At 35.3% G+C, this 25,624-nt stretch overlaps 1 protein-coding gene across 1 annotated transcript; it reads left to right on the plus strand.

Annotated features, from left to right (window-relative positions):
• The first annotated feature begins 1,337 nt into the window (after nt 1-1,337).
• myg1 (myg1 exonuclease) lies at nt 1,338-25,515 on the plus strand. The gene is made up of 7 exons (XM_028003995.1): nt 1,338-1,671; nt 2,718-2,830; nt 10,928-11,087; nt 11,917-12,066; nt 15,581-15,703; nt 17,233-17,414; nt 25,129-25,515. The coding sequence occupies exons 1-7, from the start codon at nt 1,390-1,392 to the stop codon at nt 25,316-25,318; spliced, it is 1,200 nt and encodes a 399-aa protein (XP_027859796.1). The 5' UTR covers nt 1,338-1,389; the 3' UTR covers nt 25,319-25,515.
• The last annotated feature ends 109 nt before the right edge of the window (nt 25,516-25,624 follow it).

Raw genomic sequence — 25,624 nt, forward strand, 5'->3', positions numbered from 1 at the left:
CAATCATATTATAACTAATATTTGGCTAGTTTACAGGAGTTTGCTGTTGGAAAATGAGCAGCATTTTTCATTTGAAATAAAGCCTTGAACACTCAGAACTCTAAAGATGATGGAATATGCTACTCCAAATCAATGACTAAATTTCATTAAGCTAAAATTAAGTTTTGTAAACTTGCTTATTGGTTCTCTGAAATAAAGACACCCAATGGCCCGCTGCTCCACCTACTGTTGTGAAGTAAACCAACTGCTCCAGATTATAACAGATTACTCAGAAAATACATTTTTAAGATGCACCTCTCATGCACACATGCTGTTTTCATAAGTCTGTGTGGACGTATTGCAGATCAACAATTCAGGGGTCTGGAATATAAGCAGGAGGAAAAACACAATCGAACTGAATAAATATCAGGATGAGATAAAAGATAAGATGTTTACTCCACATGGAAAAGACACAACATCTGTTACTGTCTGATAGTAGTAACTAACCCATCTGGTTAATTAGCTTGCCAATAAACTTTGAAGGCCATACTGAGAGAAAGTGATTTAGAGTGAGAGTTTATTTGCATTTCTATGAAAAAAAAGAAAAATAAGATTTTATAGGTTGAACAATTAGAGAACACTACAAAACATGCATTTATTTGTGCATCATTATTAATAATATTAGTATGTTTTACACACATTTTGCACAATTTTTTACATGTAATTTTTCCTCCAATTTTTGAAACACCATTGGAAAAATTTCAAGACTCTCTTCAGCCATTATAGCAGACATTTTCCTACAGGTTTTAAAAACCTGTGTAAAAACAGTTTTTGCTGAACATTGCTACAAGAAAGCCCCAAAATTATTACTTACTTAGAAAAATATGGCGTTGGTTGCCATGAACACAAATACTAATTTGATTAGCTAAAAAACATCTTATTTCCAGAAATTAAAAATAAAATACAACATATCAAACACTGTATAAATTAAAAAAAAAAAAAAATAATAATAATAATAATAAAAACTAAGATCTGAAATAAATAATACCCTTCTAGTTCTATTAACTTAGAACTGTTCTTTTACTAGCATAAAAAGTCATATGCATTTAATTCGATTGGCTCTTCCTAGTTTAGTTGTCTTCCAAATAGACTTGATTATTTTAGGGTCTGCAGCGCCATCTACTGTCAGTAAATTGCCGCACACATTCTTTCACCGTTTTCAAAAGTGGAAAAATATTTTAATGTAGTTTAATTCAGGTTACTTTGTTGTTATTTATTTATTTATTTATTTTGTGTGTGTGTGCAAGTAAGCAAAAATTACCTTTCTACTCGTGACACACCAAGTGCGCTACATCCGGTCCGGCATCTAAATGTGCCCGCCAAGACCGCTTGTCGTGCGGATTTACATGAATGTGGAGTCCACGAGTTATTGCACTTAAATTGACAAAAATCTCCCATTCAGTAGGACATAAAATCCCTTTGTGTCATTTAAAGGGGTTACATTTTCTGTGTGGGCGATTTCGTTTTAGCTCTGCGAACAATTGTGACGCAGAACAACGATTTATGTCAAGCGAACCGAAGAGAATCCGCATTGACGAAATGGGCATTAAAAAGATCGGAACTCACAACGGAACCTTCCACTGCGACGAGGTCCTGGCCTGCTTCTTCCTCCGCCAGTTACCGGAGTACGCGGTAGGTACAGCAAACAACAGAGAAGAAACTGTACTTTTTAAAGTCTCTTATCTATTGTTTTCTGTGTATGCACCTATATGCCACCAGGAGGCACTGTGGTACCGAAAAAAGGTGTTCTTAGTTCATCACATTTGAAATATGTACATTCAGAATATATTTTTTTCTCATAAAGCATGTTTATGTTTGTGTGTTTTTATTTTTTATACTGCTGAAAATATCTTATAATGTGCAACAGTCATTAACCAAATGTTGAAAAGTCAAGTTTAACTACTTGAAAAAGGGTTCAAAGCTTTCAGACTTGGGGCACTTCCTTGTAGTTTTAAAGCCATAAAAAATTTGTCCAAATCGTAATTTTTAGCCTTAGAAAAAGGGTTAAAACTTAGTATTGTCTACACTGTTTCATGTGCCATTTTATAAATATAAAGTGGCCTATTTTTTAAAATCTAAATTAGTGTCAATTAGAGAAACCAGCATTAAAGAAATAAATTTTTATCCATTTATATTTAGATAAAATAGTATAATCAAATTTGAGCTATAACACAAAACTTAAATTTAGGAAAAGAAGCCAGAAAAATAATACACATTCTAAGGGATTTGTGACAACAGAGTTAGCCAAATTATAAGATCTTGAATAAAGTGTTTGAACGTTTGTTTATTTCCCAGTAGGTTACACTACTATACAACATTGTCCAAAAGGACTTTTTGTCTTCTTGAAAACTTCAGTGTCCTCACCCGTTTCCCTTTTATATAAGGTGTGAGAATACAAGACTTTGCAAATCATTTAAACTAATTAAATCTGGGAAGCCAGCAAAATATTAATGCATAAAACTTAATTATATATTAAATAAAAATAAATATGGCATCCAAGAACTGTTTTAAGATTCATGCAATTTGATAAACTGTGAATTTCTGGTTATGAACACAAAATAGAAACCCCTTCTTGATTTATATTATGTATGTGTAATGTATTTATGCTATTTACATGATTTGTAGGTGTTTTTGTCTCCCCTGTGATGTATTTATGAGTGACTGTGTTCTTTCCTCAGGAGGCTGAAATTGTTCGAACAAGAGACACAGCTGTACTGGCAGAATGTGATGTTGTTGTTGACGTGGGAGGAGAATTTGACCCCAAGAGGCATCGCTATGACCATCATCAGAGGTACCGTTATATCCAGGCCAACTTTGCTTTGGAGACTCGAAACAAATAAGTTTCTATGGATACTTACTCTTTGTAAGCAGGTCCTTCTTGAAAATGAGATCTAGATCTCAACGGGGTTTACCTGGGTAAATAAATAAAATAAAATAAAAAGTAGGATATTATAAAAACGTTCTACATTTTTTGCAACTGTTATTAAACTGTGAAACCTGTATATTATATAGATTCATTACTCAAAGTGAAATATTTCAAGTCTTTCAAAATGAGTATGGCTTACAAAGAAAACACAAAATTTATTGTCTCAGAAATATAGAATAGTGTGAAAATGTTAAGCACTGTAAAATGATGGTGTCACTCCCTAATCAGCTAATTAACTCAACACACCTGCAAAGATTTACTGAGTCTTTAAATGGTCTCCCAGTCTGGGAAGACTGCTGACTGGACAGATGTCCAGAAGATGGTCATTAACAATTCCACAAGGAGCATGAATCGTAAAAGGTCATTTCTAAAGAAGCTGCTTGTTTTGAGTTTTGTTTCCAGCCATAGACACTGAAAGTTGAGAGGATGAAGAAAATGTGGTGGGAAAAGGTAGCAATTAGCAAACGCCTGGTGGAAATGGACATCTGCTGAGCTCATCATAGGAACTACTTTTCAGTTCAACACTTCAAAGAGCGGTTGCAAATGGACAAACATTTATGTAATGGTGGAGGTGGAGTGTTGGAAAGAGTAGGAGTTTCTTAAAGAGACAGAATCCAATTTCTAGGCCTATTTCTTTTAGGTCATGTTTGATATATGCAAAATTTTTATAACAATTGTAGCTAACATAGTTACTTGATTGTGCTTTAAAATTGCTCTATGTGCCTGGAAAATACATAGTACCACCCCTTTAACAACTTGAAAGCGCTCTATCTCATCTGTTAAATATTGCAATATTACACTTTTTGACTTTAAATATTTTTGTTATTATCAGATGAGGACATAAACTCTGTGAGATTCAGTGCAACAACTTACATACATTGTATATTGTCTTACAAAGTGTCAATTTCTGACTCTTAGTGTTCTATGACATGTGTCATGTTAGCATCCAACAAACTAATAATTGCAGTAATGAAGTATTTGCAATGTCATGAACAGTCCTGCCAAAGAGCTTGGTAAACTTTAAACGCTAAATAAAATGAGTCTAGGATCTGCTGATTATTTATTTCTGTTCAGTACAAAATGAATTTGTTTCATCATAGTGTTTCAAACTAAATACTTGAAGTTGGAAGAAATTGGGTTGATTAATTTCAGTAGTTTTATTATTTTGTCCTACATTATCTAATATTTGGGTTGCTGAGCATTTCACTCTTTTTATTGTGTAAATGTTTATTGCATTAAGACAAACAAAACATTCTCTGTCAAACACACAATTGAATGGGACCATGTGTTACTCTGAAATCTGTATATCAAGCTCTGAATAAATTTGTCATTACCGGCTGCTATGTTGTCTGTGGTCCAGGTTGTTCACAGTGAATTTTCCCCAATGTATGCTGGGGTTTGAATTGTGTACTGATGGTAGAAGTGATAAGCTTTTTCATCTTTAGCCTACAGTTTGCTTGATTGAAGATTTAAAAATATAAATATTTTTAAATATTTTAAATACCTTCAGAGTAACTCTCCCCTTGGTTGCTGTTCTGACATTGTTTCTCTGCACGAACAATGAAAAGACAGGCTCTGTTTTTTGTTTTTTTAGCAAACTTTCTATTGACTGATTCTTGAGAACATTTCCACTGGATTTTATCTTAATACTAGTAACTCTTTGAAAATTTTACTGGTAACTGATAGTAATGAGTCAGCAAGATATTCCACCAGGCCTTTTTCTGGCAAATGTTTGAAATATTGTGAAATGAAAAGGTACCTGTTTTAGGTCTGGTCTTTACCTATATATCTACTGGAAGGTGTAACTTTATAATACTAACAGAACGCATTACATTTTGATGTACCAGTTTGGCCTATCTTTGAGCCAGACACTGTAATTAATCTCGCTTATTACACCTAGAGTTTTCTGTCTCTAACATAATTTATTGTGCCACTGTTTCTCTGTGTCTTTTTATGATCATAATGTTTAGATAATAAGATTAGGAATGTTTTCATTATCTAGACCTTCAGAGTAACTCTCCCCTTGGTTGCTGTTCTGACATATTGAAACAGTCTTTCTCTGCATGAACAATGAAAAGACAGGCTCTGTTTTTTTTTAGCAAACTTTCTATTGACTGATTTCACTGAACGTCTGGCCATGTTGTCCAATATCACATTCCAAGTGTTTTGCTAACTTACTGCCCTTATTATGATTGTAAATGACTTTCATGGCTATAGTGATGAACGTATGTCGGAGATCTCTCCCTCCTATACGGTTAGTGGTAATTAGTGCTCCTTCAATCAAAGCCCCTCTTGCTGTTGGCTCACGAGGTTCAGAGGCTGCCACAGCTCAGTAGGAGGCCACAGGAGAATGTGTCTGTCACTCACATATGCTGATGATGATTGTATTGGAAAGAAAGCATGTAAGCGGGCTGGATACTGGAGAAAGATCTGGAAAATGGTGGCTAGACACGTGAACTTGACAGTTGCATTGATACAATGAAGACATGAATTCTTCTTCTATAAGCTGTTTGCCACACATTAAATATACATTACATTTTGTGAGAGGTACAGCTTCAGTTTAGTGGTTGCTACTCAAACCAGAAAGAAAGAAGGCATAGTGAATAGATAGAAAAAATAATGTTTGATACGGAGCTAGCAGTGAGTAAGGTAAAGATAAGGTTTATGGATGAAGTAAAGGAGGATATTAAGAGAGGTGGGATAACAGAAGTTGATGCTAATGATAGGATGAGATGGAGGTAATAATTCGCTCTGGAGTCCCTTAAAAGGGGCAAATGAAAGAAGAAGGTAGTTTGATGACTGGGCTGTAATCACTTTTAGTCAATTTAGACCCAGGTAATTGTTGCTTCCCTGTTTCGAGTCATTATGTTGTGCAGTCAAGATAAACTGATTTGTTGGGCTTCTGACAACAAATCAGTTTGTTAAAATGGTAGCAACGGGTTTTTTTACTTTGAAGGTGCGAACCAGGACTCCTACCCCCCTCCAAAGATGTTAAATTGTTTGAGCTTCATAATCAAATCTATTTGTTTTTTGTATAATAAAAAACTTACACTAAAAGAAGATAGCATTTTAAAACTATTTGTAACCGTGAGAAACCATTACAGCAGATGACCCATGCTGAGAGGAAACTCTGGACCACTCTGCTTTGGCAGCTGCCCCAACAATCTGACACCAGATTAAGTAGAAGATAATGGATGGATAGGTGAGCTTTATGAAACAGAAATAAAAAAAGAAAATCCATAGATATCAATATATAACTGATTTTAGGTCAGGTACATAAGTTGCGTATTAAAAATATATCTGAAAGACCCGTGTAGCAGTCCATTCTTTTTACGTTGTACAATTTGCTTAAGGAAGCTTTTCAAAATCTTTACATGGGTGAATTTATTTAAGATGCTAACATTTCAATAAGCTAACATGTCTATTATTTCCTATATAAAGTTAAGTGGCTAGCTAGCATTGGCTAATACTACTAACGACATGTTAGCTGTTAGAAATGTTAGTATTTCTTTGTTTTCTACTGGCAGCTATCATCATGTAAAGTTAAGTTGTATTCCAGCACTTACTAAAATGCTATGCTAATCTAATATGCGACTGAATTTATGTTAATTAATGGGATGTTTAAATTATATTTGCCATTAGTGTTCGCATTAGTTAGTATGATACTTGCATATTATTTAATAGCAACTGAAGGCAAAAATAAAAAAAAGTTTGATTAGATAACATGAGAAAAAAGGATATTACCCATCAATTGCTTATAGAATGCAATGTAAAGGTAAGTGGTCTATTGTACCTGTACTAATCTTAGCTAACTTTCTACTAAATGTATGTTTTATAATATAATAGCATTTTTAAGTTTAGCTTAAGTTCTTACAAAATATCTGGGATTAGATGTGACTCATCACTGTACTGAAGAACTGAAATACTTGTATTAATTTAGTATTGAAATATAAGTTCCAGGTTGCAGATCTGCATGAAAAATGGATCTTGACAGAGCAGGCTGCCCAAACTACTTCTAGTCACTGAGAATATTTAATGTAATCTCACCAGAATGTAATTTATTCAGCATTTTAGATTCTTGTTATTATACACTTAAAAGTGACAACATTAATGTCAAGTCCATAATTGTGTTCCAACACAATATTACACTGAAGTAGGAAAGGTTCTGACATTTATATGGGTGTTACTTCAATAAAAGCATTCAACTCTGACAATGCACCCTGCAGCTCCGCAAAACCTGCTCTGACATGCCTTTCATATAATAACAATGCACTGACCCAGCTTCTGACATCCTTAGACTGGAGTTTGAATTAGAATCTCTGTGATATCTGCACAATCTGATGGAACAACACTGATCCACAGACCGGGGAGCTGCACAAGATTATCCTACAGTTTAAAGGTTGTGATTGATGCTCTTTCTGAAAATATAAAATACAAATTGGTAATAATGATGTTTGGATTTTTGTCACATTTAAAATGTTACCTTTTAGAAGGAGTGAAAATGCAGCCTTATTTGCTGCCTCTTTGCTCAAGCTTAATTTCCCATCGTTGCCAGTTTCAAGAAGCAGGATGTTTCTTGCAATGCTTTGATAAATCTATGAAACACACACACATGCACCCCCCCACACACACGCCGACAGGCTAGATACACAGCTTAAAGCAATCCTTCTAATGATTAGAGGGATCAGAAACATTAAGTAGTTTAGCTTGTAAACACGTGTCTAAAGTTTATTCAAAACTTTTTCTGCAAAAACATTTGCAACTTTTTCTTTTTATCTGTCCCCGTTATGAGTCAATGTGGCTCATGCTGTAACGTTGATTTCACACAAGCAGATCAGATGACTATTTTTTTTGGCTCGTTCAGCATGAATATGCTTCTACATTTTCGCCAGTGATTTTTTTTTTACTCTCTTCCTACCAGTATGATATCCTCCATAGTGCTGAAGAAATGCCTCAGCTTGGCCAATTAGGCCTTTAATAGCTGTGATTACCCCCTGCTCCACTAGCATGTCACTCATTCGTTTGACATCCTGCTTTCTGCTGTGCTGTAGCCAAAGCATCCTAATTAAACTTGAATTAAATGACCAGCAGTAGCTTATTGCTGGAGCCCACCCAACTCAGCACGTGTCTGAGGGGAGACCAGCAGTGGCTTCGTGAGCTCAACCTAAAAGACATGCTGGAAAAGAACACTGAGGAGCATATCAGTGTGGAGAATTATTTTGAAGATTAAAAGTATTGCGTATACATCTCAGATGATAAATATAAGGTAAAACATTAGCATTGGGGTAAAGTGCATAAGCTTAACACATCTGCATGTCAACATTTTGTGACAAACAGCTGTGTGGTACTCTGTTCTTAAGTTAGCTAACATTAGCTAAAATGTAAGTTATTGTTACTCTAAATAAATCTTCTCAATACAATATCAAGTACAAACAGCAACAACTTGAAGTAATCATCTTCAGGGCTGAAATGATTTACTTGATTAATCGTGATCAATCAATTATTGAAATAATTGTCATCTAGTTATCAAATAATCATTAACTGGAGTATACAGACTCAAAAAAGTTTTTTCTTTTGAGTCAACAAGAACAACATACTCGAGTAGTAACTAAGCCAAATATGTACAAAAAATATATGCATTTTATATGTAAGGTTTTAAAAAAAAACAACCTCGTCTGCAAATGTGTTTTAGTGGCATAGTTTTAGCTTCACCTGGTTCAAATTCTGTAGGAAAAGTAATCTCCTATTAAACATATTTTGTTATCCAGTTAGTAATAGGTTAATCAAAAAATGTCAACAGATCAACAGATCAGCCCTACACTGTATAGTTTTTAAGTCTTGCAGAAGGACTAAGCTGCAGATGCATGCTTTGCTACAAACGAGCAACAGTTTCCTAAATGAATGGTACATTGTTTGGCATTCTAGGCAATATGATGTATTATTAATTTATTTTTAATATTGTAGAAAATAAGCTTAAGTGAAAAATCTGCAGAAGGTGCCAATTAATCAACTAATCATCGGAATTATTGATAGAATACTTGATTACTAAAATAATTGAAAGTTACAGCCCTACTCATCTTTTGTATAACTTAATCAATGTTGATTAAATTTGCTCCCGTCCTTTGTTCATTGTTCCATCAATCTACTCACCATTTCAGTTATGCTTACACAGCTTTCTCAGGAGTTCAAATTGGTCTTTCTGTTTTGAATTTGATGCTGATAGGACAGATGTTTAAGGATTTGTCCTACAATATTTTGATTAGCGGCTTCCAATGAAGCTCAAAGCGTTGCCCCTCCCCTGCTGCACTTCATAGCTGGTATGATGTATTTGTGCCGATATGCGGTGTTTGGTTTTCTCCAAACATTGCTCTGAGAATTGTGGCCAAACAGCTCTAATTTATTTTGTCGGCCCAAAGGACATTGCTAGAGAAATCTCATGGTTTCTCTGGATGTACTTTAGAAACATGCAGATTGCTGTCATGCTTTTCCTATGAACAGTGTTTTTCTCCTTTCAGCCATACATGCCATACATGTTAAATTATTTCCCAGTTGCACTGTCCTGAACTTTTCTTTTTTTTTGGCATCTCAGCTCCGCTGAGAATTACATGCTCTGACCTTGTGGCAAATGTGATAGTTCAACCTCTGCTAGGAAGATTGGCAACTCTTGAATCTTTTCCACTTGGGAATCTCTTTGTCTGTGAAATGATGGATTCAAAACTGTTTGGAAATGGCCTTATAACCCTTACAGAATGATGGTTGTCAACAGTTTCCTCTTCATTCTCTCCTTTGTGTAAACACTTCAGACCTAAAATCTTATTGAACATGTATATGTCTTGGAGGCTTTCACACTACATATTGATCAATTAATGAAATGTAGTTCTACAGTATAACAGCACAAGGGTGCTAATTTCTTCATTACTGTAAAAGTGTGAGTGTACTTAAGTTTTGTGAACATATCATCTTCATTATTTTCTACATGTTGTTTGTACTCAGGGAACATATTAAACACCAAATTATTTCTGTAATACATATTACATTTAAAACATATTACATTTAGCTTAATTTTTAGTCCTCTACTCTTGGAAGATCATTTACATTTCCTCGTTCTGAGGTATGAATAATTTAAGACCTAACTGTATACCTCCTATTATAATTTCTTTCTTAAAAGTTATAAAGTCAAATGTCAGTATTTTTTTGGCTGATTTCCAGCTTTTGTTTGAAAGGAAGAAAAAAACCTTGTAATTATGATTTATCTTTGAAATCTGTGATATAAGAAGTTATAAGTAAAGCACATAAATATTTTTGTGACTTTCAGACAGTGAGCACTGATCAGACATTACTTTCTTATTAGCAGCAGATATAGCTGTGTGAGAGGACTTTAGCCATAAAGCAGTTCTTTGCTAATAACCTAAAACAAAAATTTAAATAACATCTTAACAGTTAGCATGACTAGCATTACAAAAAAAAACAGTCTCTGTGTGCATATTGTGTAAATCCCAATATTAACTCCTAAAGATTGCAGTATTTTCAAATCCAAAGATTGACATCTGTAAAGGAAAAAGACAGAACATCTTTTCAATCTCACTCTGCTCAACTGTACGGTTCTCTGTTGAAAGTCTTTTTCTTACAATTCTTGACATGTCAGAAAAGAAAAATGTACCATAGTCTTAAATAGCTGCTCACATTTCTGTGCCTCCAATCTGCTCATACTGAGAACAGTTAGCTTTCAGTCTTCTTCCGTCAGTAACAACATCCACACCAAAGAGTGTTGTTGTGAGCGTGACTTGGTAGCACTCAGTTTGTGTGTTTACTGATTTCCAACCAGCTTGTCACTAGTCCCACCTCATCTCTACTAATAATGGTTAAAAAAGTGAAATAGTTTAACTTTGTTAAACATGGTCATAAATGGAAACCTTTGTTTGTGCTGCGGTGATCTGAGAGGTTATCTTGTTCTCCTTTCAGGACTTTTGCGGAGAACTTCCACAGTCTGTGTCCTGAGAAGCCGTGGGTGACCAAGCTCAGCTCTGCCGGTTTGGTCTATCTGCACTTTGGCCGGCGACTGCTGGCCCAGCTGACGCAGATGAAGGACGATGACAGGCAGCTGAACATGCTTTTTGACAAGGTGAGAAAAGAAAGATGACAGATTTATGGTCGCCCATGGATTACCACTGATTGTGCTATATTTACTATACTAACAGTCAGCTGTTGGAATCAGATCTGTTTTCACTGAACAGTGTGTTTTTATCATAAAATTGAAAGCTGTGACGACAAAAAGCTTCTTAAATGGGAGAGACATTTGCTCATATTACAGTAAAAAGCATTCAATCTTAACTGCAAACTACAAAACTAAAAAAAAATCAATGCCACTGTAGCAATTGCAAAATGTTCCTTTTAGTTACTGTGTAATTTGCAGCCATGTGTTTGCTCTTGATTATTGTCAGTAAGGAGTGATAATTCAAATGATTTATTGTTTCTGAACTCTTGCCGAACAGAAACACTGTCAGAGTTTAGAGTCTCAGGATGCCAAACCTTAGGTCAACTTTAATTTTAGTGCTATTACCTCATATCGTCTTGGTTTGTTTGATGTATTGCTGTGTTGAAAGCCATAGGTAATCCTTTTAGACGTAGCTCAGGCTTTATTTATTTTAGTGTTTCATGTCTTGTTCTCAGCTGTTTTAGACAAACAAGTGCTTTGTTTTCCTTTCAAGTCTCTTGCAAAATGTCAGCTCTTTGGTGATTGACCTTCTGATGCACTGAGGGTTTTCTGCCCCAAATCAGCTTCTGTACATGCATTTTACTTTCTTCTTTTTAATCTCTTATGTATTCAGTAAGTTATTTTCCCATGCAAGTCCTTTTATTTCTTCAGAGACTTTATAAGACTAAACAGACTTTATGTTAAAAAATAAATGGTAGATTCTCAATGTGTCACGTGTCTCTTCTCTCGCTCACAGCTGTACGAGAACTTTGTGGAGGAGGTGGATGCTGTAGACAACGGTATCTCACAGTGTGACGGGGAAGTTCGTTATGCCGTCTCCTCCACGCTGAGTGCACGTGTCGCACATCTGAATCCTCGCTGGAACAGCAAGAGTCAGGACACTGAGGTGAGCACATGTGACCGTGCATGTGTGATTTAGTCACACGTGGAGAGGCATGGAAACATCACAGGGTTACTCTACCTTTTATCGATCTGCGATCTTTTATTTAGAATTGTTGATGGTTTTCGTTAATATTTTAATTTTGTCAATAATTAAATAAGGGATGTCCAGAATAGTTTTATTCCGTATAGTTATCGGTAAACTATGACTGTATTTTAACATTTGTTAGAACTGCCTAAAAAAGAAGAGTGAAGAGTTTTGAAAAAAGTATTGAATTTTGGCCTGGAACAATGTCTAGGTACCCTGTACTCAGTCCTTTCATAGATCATGCCAGTTTTCTCAAGCCAAAGTTGCTTTCTTCAAATTGCTCTGTACAGTAATAGTGCTTTGTCATTGTAAGGCAGAGAAGCAGAAAAGAGCAGCAAAGCTTGATATAGGAGAAGATGAAACTGGAAGGATGAAAATATTTTCCAGCAAATAAAAAGTGTTTTTGTGCAGGAAAAAATAAATTTAGTATACACAGACACCAAAAACAACCCCCTTTAGGTTTTAGGCTGGTTTAAATGTAAATCAATATCTTTTTAAGTTCTGTACCTTAAGTTAAAGGTACAGAAAAACAATTGTTCAATAAACAATACATATTCTTATTGTAAATGTCATCTATGCTATGTTTATTATTTTATTACAGAGTTTAAAAAGCACTTTAAATCTTGAGTGTTACCCATGGGAAAATATCAGCCACTTTGAAACCCTAATTATTACAATCCTCTGCAGAGTAGTGAACTGCAAAGCTGGAAACCAGTAGTCGGCATATGCGTATCTGAAAAAATAAATATATAATGACATTATCATCAATGTATCAGCCTCTGTATCTCTGACTGACAGAGTGCTATTTTAATGAACTATGTAAAAAACTGTTTGGAATGTAGTGGTTTCCTAAATTCATGCTTTCCATACCAGTAATTATTCAGCTTGTTACGAGATCTCACTGGAGGAGATACCCACACTTGATAGAGGACTGAGAGATGAGTTAAAGTAAAAATTGGATTCATTTGATCTGATATGATCATTGAAATCAGATTTAATATCTTATTATATTGGTAATACGTATTTTGAACATGTAAATCACATTGAATTAATTCAATTGCTTCAACATTAATGCAGTATAAGACATCTAAATTTAATCAATGAATATGTCTTTCAGTTTATAGACTTAAAATGAGATGGAAAGAAGTCCAAATTATTTTGATTCCTCACCTTCTCCAAAGAAGAATTCCAAATAATTATTATGTTTATGCTTATTTTATCTATCTACATGTGGAGAAAGTTACCACATACAAAGTGAAATAAAACACGTTTCCTCTATACCTTTTGAAAATCAGTTCTTAAATATTTGTTCTGAAAGTGTTTCATGTTTTAACATTCTTCATCTGTTCTGTTGTGTTGAACCGAGTCCCTTTGTTTCTGTTTTAAACACACAGTTTGAACTGCACAGTTATCTCTCTCTGCCATTGTGCTTCGCTGAGTAGTTGTACATGTTCTAAGTGAAAGTGAATGTTTACAGATTTGCTGCAATTGCCAGCAGAAGATGGAAATAGAGGATGTGAGCAATTTACATATTTATAGATCCATGCATGGTAAATGAAAGTTATATGTTTTACATGTAGGGCATTTAAAGCATGAAGGGTTTTTTCAATGTAACATGTAATATTGATGAGGTTTGATTTATTTTTAGATATTTTAGAGGAATAATAATTGATATTAAGTGATATTCATCTTGTTATGCTTTAGCGTAAACACAAAATGGCCTGAACTTCCATTATGAATGATGAATAACCTCTTACCTTCATACATTTTCAATTGCCTACAGCCACCTTTTGTTTGGCTTTGATATTAGACATAAAGCTTTGCACTCCTGTATAAAAAAAACCCTCTTAATTATAATGACATGCATAATGAACAAGCTGTCTTGACACAAAAAACTTAAATGGGTTAAAAGTGTTGTGACTAACAAAATGGGTGCAAAGCAATTAGTGTCCAGAGGTTCAATTTAAAGCCGAACAGAAACAGACTCAGCAACGACCCAGTGTCACTTTTCTGTCTCATTAGTGCAGGATGGGAATGTCTTCAGGGAATCAGCACCTGTTTTCAGAAAGCCCTCATGAGATATGTGTTGCCCAGCCTTGCAAATATGTTGACTATACCAATGGCTTTTTCCATTGTAAGGGCTCTTAGGGGACCAGTTGGCCTATTTGTTTTTTCACAATTCAGCTCACACAATTATAATTTTTTTGTCTGGGTACTTTCCTCCAATTTCCACACTAACTGATCCGTCTGGCAAGCCGTCTCGTGGCGTCACTGGAAAACTGAAACAGATTTATGGTAGACTAACCTGTGAGCTCTTAGCAGTGACTGTGTGTTATAATTGAAAAAAGCATATTGGATTTTCATCTCCTCGATGCATGACCGCAAAAACCCTCTGCTGCTGCAGGCTTCTCATTCAGATGCATACAGATTAGACCTCTCTATGGCATACAGTGTGAAGCTGTGTGTGGAAATGTTTGTGCTGTGTTTTTGAGATCTTACTTTACTTTCTTTTTTTACATACATCAACTGAGTTGATTTGTACATATTATGTTGGAAAAATAATACATACTTGTGCAAAAGCATGAGTTTAATTTCCAACCTTTCTTTGGACACACGTTAGATTCCTTTCATCTGGAAATTTTCCATTAGGCTCTCATTATTTAAAGCAGGTGGTTCTGCAGACTTAACAGCTACAAATCTATATAAAAATTGCCCATTCTTGTTCAAATCTGTGAACTGAGGAACTCAGACTTTTTAGTAATCATGTCATACCTTCTGTCTTCAGCTGAGGACACAACCACACTACCTTGAAATACAGATTTTATTGAGGTCTCTGGATGACAAACACTGTGCAGCTCTTTTCTTTGACATCTTAAAAACATTTACCCCTGTGGATTTTGTCTTATTAAAGCAAACTATTATCAGTATCAGACTGTCAGAACTCTCTAGTTCTTTCTGAAGCTGCTCATTATAGCAAACTGTAATACTTATTGAAATATCCACGTGCACAACAAAAGGACTGCTTTGAACAATATTTGTTAAGGTATTTCATTTCAGGTGTTTTACATTAACATTATTTCTGACCTGTTAGGTTGATTTAGCTCTGCTTGAGGCTAAAATTGAATGTAGATTTTGGTGACCAAGATGCTAAAGCTTGTGGAGCATGGTGAAGACATTGTGATGAGGGAAAATAAAGATTAATTTTAAAAGGATTATGCACAACTGATAGCGTCATATATAACAATTATAATGCAATTATTATTCTCTTTCCTTTGACTTTCATATTAAGCAATTTCAGAAACAAACTGGAGAAACAGTTGTGATGATGCGTGGAGATGTAATTTGTTTGAATGCATTTCCTTAGTGCTCTTAATGCTGTTCTCCAAGAAACTTCAAAATTAATCACAAGCTAATCTCTTCAATTTTTCACAAGGATGGCTTCAGGAAGGCCCTGAAGATGGTTGGGGAAGAGTTTCTGGACCGTCTGGATTTCTACAAATCTTCCTGGCTGCCAGCCCGAGCAGTGGTTGAACAAGCATTCAAAGAGAGACATCAGGTAACAACACTCTGAACACTAATTTATTTTTCTCTTCTTTTTGTAAAAAAGAATAAATATCTATTTATTAATGCACTGACAAAACAGAAAAGTTGTGAACAGAGCATGTCTGAAAGGTGAGGGTAATTCATAAAACACATTTGTTGTGAGCAATAATCAATAAATATGTATGTTTCAAAGTATAAATGATTTGCTTTTGTTTTTGTTTATGCTTTCATTTTGTTATATATGTCCTGTGCCTTTAAGAGATGCTTACATCCTTCAAGAATTATTCAAACTATTAAATATTGTTTAAAGTGTGAATATATGCATAGATTGCCATCTGTAAGAAAACTAAGTGAAATGTACACATTCACTGATAAATAGCTTGAGCTTTGACAATGTCTATTTTGTTGAGACTACGCAGAAAATGAATAAAAACAGCACAGTCATGCATGTAACTCAAACGGAAAAATAATCTGCTTCTGTTGCACCTTTTACTTGGACTGATATGATAAAAGCTGAAACATTTCCAGGAAACCTACAAACAACTTATATTGTTAAATTGAACAGAAATATGCTTTTATTCACCCGCAGTGGAAAAAAATCCTTAAGTCTTCATATTTGTTAGCCTGACTTGTTTAAATGCGTTTAATTTTAATATTATCTGAATAATTAAAAGTAATTAATTCAGTAATCAATAAAAATGTGTTCAGTTGGATGCACAGTCTGCACATTGACATGCAGGCACAGCAATAATCAACCACGTGGATCTAAATGTTTTTTAAGACATTTATTTATTAGGTGATTAAATGTAGCAAACAAGTTATCTAACTTTGTTGAGTGCATTTAGCAACTTAAACGTCTAGCACTGACTTTGTTTTCACTGTCAGTTTTTCAGTAGTTGCTGGATGGCGTCTCTTCAGCCGCTCTTCATTCAAGTGTTCCTGTGATTCATAATAAAACCTCGCAGAACATCAAAACTTTCTTTTTACCTTTACTTGCATGAAGTACTACAATAATCTGACCATTTGGGCTTTTGAAAGTCTTGAAAAACATTTTATCAAATAAAATGTTGATGTTTCAATCAGGACAACTAAACAAATTATGACCAGATCAATCACTGGTCAGAATTTGAAGATGCCTGTTTGAGTGGAGTACCAAAAATCTGTGGCATGAAGCCAGATGGCAGAGCTCCAATTATACCTGGCTGGGAAGCGACTTTTAATAAGAGAAGAGCAAATATGTAACTATAATTTTTAATGCTGATGGAGAAGATGTTTTTACTCCCCCCCTGTCTGATTAAGTTAAGAGTTTGATTTTTTTTAATTGGTTCCGCTCTGTTGATCTGACTGGTTGAAGCTCGCCAAAGACAGATTGTAAAAACAGATGGTTCATTTTAGTCATCTGCCAAGAGTTTTTATTTTTTTCCACAAACATTTTTCCGCATCGACTTCTTAAACGTCTCTTAGCAGCAAACCGTCTGACACGGTGGCTTGGGAAGAAAAGACAATTCACTGATTGAAGTTTCCCCTCTTTGTTGTTTCCAGGTTGATCCCAGTGGGGAGGTGCTGCTGTTCTCTCAGGGTGGCTGTCCCTGGAAGGAGCATTTGTTTGCTCTCGAGAAAGAGCTAGACGTAGAAACTCCCATCAAGTTTGTCCTTTACTCGGACCAGAACGGCCAGTGGCGTGTCCAGTGTGTCCCTGCAGGGCTTAACACCTTCCAGAACAGGTAGCAACAATACAGACTTGAACCAAGTTATGATGTTCTTTTTGTTGTTAAATGTCATTTAAAGGCCAAATCTGCTGTGTAGCGCACTGCTTTGGACTGTTTAAATGTAGGGAACATCTCAGAGAAGTATCTTTGTGACTATGGCTCCCACAAAGCTTCCTACAGAACAGTTTTATAAAATGTGGTTACAGTCAAACCTTAGTTTTCTTCATGTGTAGAAGTGAGCTTAGGTCTGGTGACAGAGACGAACGATGGGATACGATTTACCTTTAATGCCTAGTGGACCATTTGACAACAGCTCACGAAGCGTGAGCATGTTATCCAGGGAGAGGATGCCTCCTACAAAGACTGAATAACTTGTTTTTACTCTTTTGCAAGGAGGTAATATCTTAGTCAAGACAGCAGTTTTGTTCTCACAGCTCTCTCCGAGGAGCAGGAAGACGTAGACACAATCAACACTTTGATGAAGCCCCCAGAGTTTTTTTTTTCTCCATGCACACACCTCTCACTCAGATATCTGTTTTTTTTGACTCCCTGCTGTTAATTAGACCCAGTGCTTTGAATGAAGTTAGGCGACATATTTCCTGTTTGACAGCTGCATTTACTTAGAGCTACTACCTATACGCTTTAGAGTTTTCATTAATATTAATGAGTGTGAGATTCATGCTCTGTTGAGCAATAGAAATTAGCATATTGTGTCATTATCTCATCATCCTGTTCAGACTGTGAATGCCATTCAATCCTCAAAAAGTCTCTTTTAGTTTAACAGAATGTTGTGTGCAACTAAGTAGAGCTACTCAATATGTTCAGTTGCAATGGTCATTACAAAATATGTTGTCAAAATAATCAATATTTTGATATAATCTACAGTAGAAAAATGAATAATTCAAACATACTTATTTGCATTAACATCGATTTGCCCAAACGGTTGCATTTTTCCAGCAGCAGTGCTCCAATAGCAGAGATACTCAGACTCTCCCCGTTTATTGTAAGTTTTAAACTCTTCTAAAATGGTGAGTATATCCAGAAAATTACATTTGTGTCCTGTAGTTGATAAGCGAACTCAATAAGACAAAAAAAAGAAATGCAGAAAAATGTAGAATGTTAGCTGTGCTAAAGCTACAGCATATGTTTGACAGTACTTTTAAAAAAAAGTAAAACTTCTGTATCTGCAGTAGTGAGGTAGTAAATCTCCCTCACTATATCTGTTTAAATATTAGCTTCATGAATAGCCCAATGATGGGGTTCTGGTGGTTTGAGCTCCCTGTCAAGATACGCTTCCCAGGTTTGAAATTAAGATTGACGCAAACCTGTTTTCTACTGTGGTACCAATTAACAAAAAAATCAATCAGCTGATGGATCAGCCGGTTACTAGTGAAGCAACAAAACTAACCAGTGTGACTTACTCTGTTAGCTGTTTGGCTTTCATCTCTGTATTTGAGAACAGAAAAACAACACAACACATTTTTTATTATCTAGTGAGATATCAAAACAGCAAAGCTCTTAATTGTAATTACTTTCTTTTAAAATAAATTAACACACCATTTAAAAATTTAGGTTTAGTAGCATTCACATTTAAACTTTAATATGGTTTAGTTAGTTCATTGATATATTACTGTCCCTTCCAGCAAGAGCTAAGTTTTCACTGATAAATTATTAGATTATTCCTGATGTGTATTATCCTATGTCAGTGCTGCTGTCTCTGGAAATTTTAAGTATGCAAACGATGCTCTTGGCACATGAAATGCATGTTTCACTTTTCTTAAAATACATTTACACTAAAGTCCAGATGTACCACTTCTTTGCCAGAATGTTTTTAGTACTGCGTCACCATCTGCATATGTTCTATGGAGAATTGCTTGGCTTCAGTTTCAGCTGTTTATCAGCAGAATAAGCCTACAGAAGTTTCTACATAGTTTTTACATACAGAGTTCTTTTATGTCTTGTGCACACTTCTGACCAAGTCAAAATAACCGAAACATGTTTGAAAAAGCTCTCTCAACAGGTATCTTATGCAGAAAACTCATTGGTTACTAAACATTAATGTAAATTATGTCCAAATGAAAAATTAAGACTGAGAGTAACTACGTAGCTGCTCATTTTTACCTGGTTGCAAAAGCTTTAGTTAAGAAACTTCCACCGAAAGTTAATTTATGTAAGTTTAATTAAAGCTAATTCTATAAAATGTTTATCTGTCTCCTCCCTGCAGCTGATTTCTAGTTTCACACCAAGATTATTTGTAAGTGAAAACTCAAAACAATTTCAAGCACTGCCATACATCTGAGTGTGTGCTCTGAAGCTGATTGGGGACATTTAATTAAGATTTTATGCATAATCCTGCTTATTATACATTTAGTTTGGAGGCTTGTGTTGGCGAAGATTAATTGGTTCAGCTAAAAATCCTATGATGCCTGTGAGACATTCTCAAGTTTTTTTTTGTTTTTTTTTGCCTTTATTGCTTGGAAATGTTTAAAGGTAAATGTAATAAAAGTTGATAAGATTGGTCCAAATTCATTAAGTTAATGAGTAAAAATGACAGCAGATAATATTGTGAAAAATGAGGAAGAAAAAGAGCCAATTAATGCAGCTGGTGAGACTGTGTGCCCTGTCTTTTTTTAGCAATTCATGTCCAGATCTTGGTAATGACTTGTAGACAATAAAATACTCAAAGTTTTTATTTTTTATTTCTGATGTTACTCGTTGAAATAACTCTGAAGAAATCTAATACATTATTTTATATGAAATGCTGTGAATCTCTGAAGCTGCTTGTTAAAATGTCTCTTCTTTGTGATAAAACAGAACTCATGATAAATGATTAAAATTAAAACTTTCACCTTTTAATGAGACAAAAAGACTCGAACCTTCAACTGAAAACCTAACCAATCTGGAAACTGTCAAGTTGTTTGCACAGTGGTGCACAGCCTTCAACAGATATGTTATTTCTCCAGCAGTAGCAGCAGTTGTTGCGTCAACTATTGCTGCTACTGCTGGAGAAATGTCAGTAATCGGACTGTTACACATTTTCACATTTTTGTTTAAACTTGTTTTAATAATAGTTTGAACGAATCTGATTTTTATTCAACTTTATAATAAGAATATCACAGATGAGTCTAAGCTTTATATTTTTTCTGTTAATAGTTAAGAGTGAGTATTTTGCACTGTAAAATAATATCCATAAATGACACTAATATTGAGTTGGTAGGTTAAATTATATGAATTACAGAGTAAGATGTCATTGTGAATGCAGTAGATGTGACATTTGTTGCACTATTATTCAGCGAGGCTTCTATTTTTTTGTTGTCGTTGCAGTGACCTCTTGCTGGAATTGAGTCCATGTTGTCACTCTAGATAGCATCTCTAACCTCTTCACTGCTCTGTTCTTTAAATATATTTCTCCTCCACCTTTGATGGAGTCGGACCTGGTCTCAGATTCAAAGGGCTCATTACCGATTGTGAGTTTCTTGGAAGCAGCAGGGGACCATCTGACCAAATTGTGCTCACACACACAGGAAGTTAAAAAGAAATTTGATTTTGTTCTCCTGGTCTGACCAGTTGGTGTCATGTTGGACGCTTTTATTTTTCACCTCTTTCCACAAGCTCCCGTTTCTCCAGCTTTCCAATTAGGGTTTTTTTCTTCAACTTCTCTGCTCCTCCTTTCTCTTGGGAGTTTTCTGTCTGTCTGTCCCATAATTATCCTCTTACATTTTGTCACTTTTTTTCCATCTGTCTTGCTCCTTCCTATTAATCCTATTTTCTCTCCTTCTCCAATTCGTCGTCTTCATCTACTATCTCACTTTCTCAGCTTTCACACTTTCTGCCGTCCCCCTCTTCATCCTCCTGCTAGACATTTTTCCACACCTCTGCAGAATCCTATCCGGTAGCAGTGTGTTTGAACTTAAAAGACAGGCACCTGTTTGTGGTCCCGGAGCACCTCAAAGATTTAATTTAATGAAAACATGCTGGTTGGTGGGGAGCAACATGAGAACAATGGCTTATACGATGGATTAAAATAAAAAACATAGCTCCAGATGGCTCTTCTCTGGGTGGCCTGTTTCCTCCCAGTACGCTTGTGCCGACTCTGCAAAAGGGGTGTTGTTATCGCCTGTGTCCCTGCCACTGCACCTGGGGCGAAAGAGGTCTATTTTTATCTGCATCACATTGCTAAGGAAATGTGAGCCAGTGGAAGGAAGATGGAAGTGAAGGCATTCTTTCTGTAGAAATGTGCTGTATATTACTGTATGTGCTGAATGATATTATAGCCTAAAAGCATCATGGGGAAAAGCAAATAAACACCATTATTTGTGCAAGAAAAATAGCTGCTCTGATCTGTAACCTTATGTTACCGCAGAATTTTAGTACCGTACTTTGTATTCTCTTTTCCTACCATATTTTCAATCATTTTTAGCAATAAATAATAAAAAAAACAAAAACGCTGACTGGTATAATTTACTACTGTCTTTTTCCAAGATGTCGCAATTAGGTTTACATTTTATCATGATATTTTGCTGTATTTATTGTGGTAATCATGCAAGTTTTGTGGTTTTCAAAGATTTAATTAATATTAATTGTCACAATAAATCAAAATTTTTGAGATAATTTTTTTCCGGTAACTATAAATAAATGCACCTTCTGTCTCAAAATTTCTCAATCCCAAGATTATTGAAATAGCAGTAGCAGCAAGCCTTTGAACTTTCTTTCAGATATAAAACAAAGGAAATTAAGGTAGTATTCTTTCGGGCAAAAGTGAAGTTATTATGCCATAAGTTGGTGCTTTTTATTCATGGTAAAGTTATGAATATTCATAAAAAAATACACAGCAACATAAAGTTACAGAAGAGTGAAACTATTTATGTAATGCTAAACTCCATCCATGAATCAAATGTTTGCAGTGTTAACCATTTGCCTTCTTAATTAATACATTAGCGGCATAAAGCTCATATATGTGCATAAAACAACATTTGAGTCAGTAGTGCAATAATTTAAATGTACATCAAAATTATTAAACAATTTATTTATCTTGTTTAACTATATATAGGATATACTGTATCTTTTAATACTAAAAGCTTATATTTCTATAGATGAAAGGCAACTAGCAGGTCAAGTACTACATGATGTCAATAATTGCAGTTTTAAACTAATAACGTTCAGTTTTCTCCAGTGTTATCTAAATTGAAATAACATTTTTTTTTTTAAAGAATAACTTTGTATCAGCTGAGATTTACCTGCAGGGGTCTTCTCCTATGAGATTGTAATTTGCTAATTGAGGTCATAGTTTTAGTCTGGTCATCTTGGGAAAAGGAGCTTCCTGCTCTGCCATAACAGCAGCAGCTACACCAGTCATTATCCCCCCTCCACCTCCACTCCTTCGCTCATTACCACCCCTGTTGACCTTTCCTCTGAGCTTGTTTTCCAGCCATACTGTGGAGCAATCGATTTGTTGATCCCTTAACGGAGATTATTCAGCAGCTTTGCAACGCTCTACACCTTAGGTGGTCATGTGACAATCCTAATAGGTGTGAAACTGGGTTCTCTTGAGAGTAATCCCAGTTTTTATGTGGTGCTTATTTATTATTTTCTTGGTTGCTTATCTCTGGGTATACAGATTTTATGAGATGTTACTTATATTTAGAAAATGGCAGAATGTTTCAGATAGACATTTTAAAAAGCTCCTCACAACAACTTTAAACTGTTTGACAGGTGTGTCAGCTTATTTTTGACAAGTTTAAATGCATACATCCATAATTCATTCCATATTCAAGCAAGAAGATGGAGAATATTTTTAGGATCTGGGGCCATTTTTTCTCCGGGTTTTGAAGCATTTGAAGTAATTTAAAGCCTATTTCAGAGACCGTTAAAATGCAAGAGGTGAGCAATGAAGTGCAGAGTCAGAATTAAATCAGAGTGAAAATATGCTAAATATAACAGTCCTTGAAGGAGGGCTGGAAACTAACATAATGGAGATTATAACCCCATCAAAGTAGAAACGACATGCAGATGTGCGCATACTCTAGATAACTAGTAATGCGTTTTAAACGATTGGCTATGCTGCTGACAGACGTGTGTATTACATGCAGTAGGTGGTAAATGAGCTGCTCCACATTTTATGAATTGTCAGCTTCTATACGCCTCATCCAGAGACGCTTCGTGGAGGTCAGCTCATAAAACCCCGCAGAGTCAATCTTTTCCCGCACTTTGTAAGATTGCTTGTTGACTCCGACACAGTATGGCTCGCCCGCCACTTTGTCGACTCGTGATTTTCCGCATTGCTGGAGAAGAATAAAGCTGACTTTTATTATTGCTGCATTTGCAGGCGCTGATGCTAGATTTGCTGTGTGCAAAGGTTCCTTTCACGTCATGGCAGCTGCTCATCTCTTGTTTTTCTGGTCATTGAATTTGAAAAGAGGAGGACAATTCGAGTTGTTGTGGAAAGTGATGGGGAAATTTTGTATTGAATTAATTTTTAAAGTCATGTATGTTTTTTTATGATTTTTGTTTCTTTTATATGTCCAGATAAATTTACTTTAAATGTGGATTTTGCTGATATTTGTGACCCTGTTTTTTGTCCCATTGCCAATATGTGCAAATACAATATACAGAGACCACTGCAAAATGATCAGCTTCTCAGATTAGACTTTTTATAGGTATATGTTTGAGTAAAATGAACATTGTTTTTTTTATTCTATGAACTATTGACAACATGTCTCTGAAATTCAAAGCAAGAATGTAGTTTTTATTTGCAGAAAATGAGAAATGGTCAAAACAACAGAAAAGATGCGGTGGTTTCAGACCTCAAATAATGCAAAGAAAACAAGTTCACATTAATTTAGAAACAATACTAATGTTTAACTCGGGAAGAGAAATCAATATTTGGTGGAATAACCAGGAGGTTTTTGATGGGGTTCAGTGCAGTTTCTTAATTTCTTCTAGAGCTGTAGATACCTGTATAATATCTATACTGAAAAATTCCTACAATGTGAGTGGAAAAATATGAAGTTTTAAAAATGGCACTCTCATTGTGATATAAAGTGCTTGTAATGAGAGCTAAAATGCACTGGGCATTAAAAGTGAACCCATCTACTCATTTTTTATTTATTTAAGTAACATTATTTCACTATAATTTAGAGAATCTAATCTGTGAGCAAAGTTTTTATTATTATTGTTTTAAAAAAGAAATATTTTTGGCAACTTCTGTAGACAAGCCATTTTTGTTCATTCTTACCATAAACTTTAACCTCTAAAGTGTTAACTGACACCCATAGAGGCTGAGATGTTTCTGTATTATGTCTGGGCTTTGGACAGCAACTCTGAAGTGAACTTTACTTGAACGTCCACTTCTGGGAAGATTGGCTCCCATTTTGAGTGTTTTTCACACAAAGATATAAATAATTTTTCTCATTGTAGCTGGATGGTCTGTAAATTGTTAGAAATGGTCTTTTATTACTTCACAGGTTGATGGACGGCAAAAGCTGCAGCACTTATTTAGACGCCTGCATTCAGCTCATGTCTAATGTTATTTAAAGATTTTACTGTAAAGTCATTTGTCAGCAAGGCTGATATCTTTTCACTGGTTTGGTTTTTAATTTTTTTCTCATTTTATTCCAGATTATATATTTGTTCTTCTATTTTGATATCTTGTTTAATAAAAATGAATTATAAACAGGAAGTGAACCATGTGGCGTCCATCTGTTTGACCAACTCCCCCTTCTGTTCCCAGGCTGTCCCTTCCAGAAGAGTGGCGCGGTGTGCGAGATGAGGCGCTGTCGGAGCTCAGTGGCATTAAGGGATGTATCTTTGTCCACGCTGGAGGATTTATTGGCGGCAACAAGACCCAGGAAGGAGCCCTGGAGATGGCCAGGAGGACCCTGCAGGCTGCCGCCCAGTCTCCTGCGAATGGAAGCAGCTAAATGTCCAGAACGAGCAGCTAATGCATCATAAAGAAACAAAGAATAACGTGTTGGTGTAGATTATAATGGTTTTGTTACATCATGAGTCACTAGATGTCTTGTAGTTTTTCTATGTGATAAAGACCACTGTGGCTTCCACGTTGGTATTCGTATTTCCTGCTGGATTAAAAACATCAATAAACAAACAGTATTTCTAACTTTGCTCTAATCCTTTGGTTTCACCTCAGTCGAGTAAATATATGTTGCCATCTGATAGATCAGCTCCTGCATCTTCAAAGACTGTGAATACCACGACCTTACCTTCAA

The sequence above is a fragment of the Xiphophorus couchianus genome, chromosome 20, assembly GCF_001444195.1.
Source record: "Xiphophorus couchianus chromosome 20, X_couchianus-1.0, whole genome shotgun sequence".
In the NCBI taxonomy this organism is placed as follows: Eukaryota; Metazoa; Chordata; class Actinopteri; order Cyprinodontiformes; family Poeciliidae; genus Xiphophorus; species Xiphophorus couchianus.

What these genes read in the sequence shown, in the direction of transcription:
- myg1 (XM_028003995.1), top strand. Translation starts at nt 1,390, where the DNA reads ATGTGGAGTCCACGAGTTATTGCACTTAAATTGACAAAAATCTCCCAT. An exon ending in CGCTATGACCATCATCAGAG is followed by an intron (nt 2,831 to 10,927) that starts GTACCGTTATAT and finishes TTCTCCTTTCAG; the next exon opens with GACTTTTGCGGAGAACTTCC. An exon ending in CATTCAAAGAGAGACATCAG is followed by an intron (nt 15,704 to 17,232) that starts GTAACAACACTC and finishes TGTTGTTTCCAG; the next exon opens with GTTGATCCCAGTGGGGAGGT.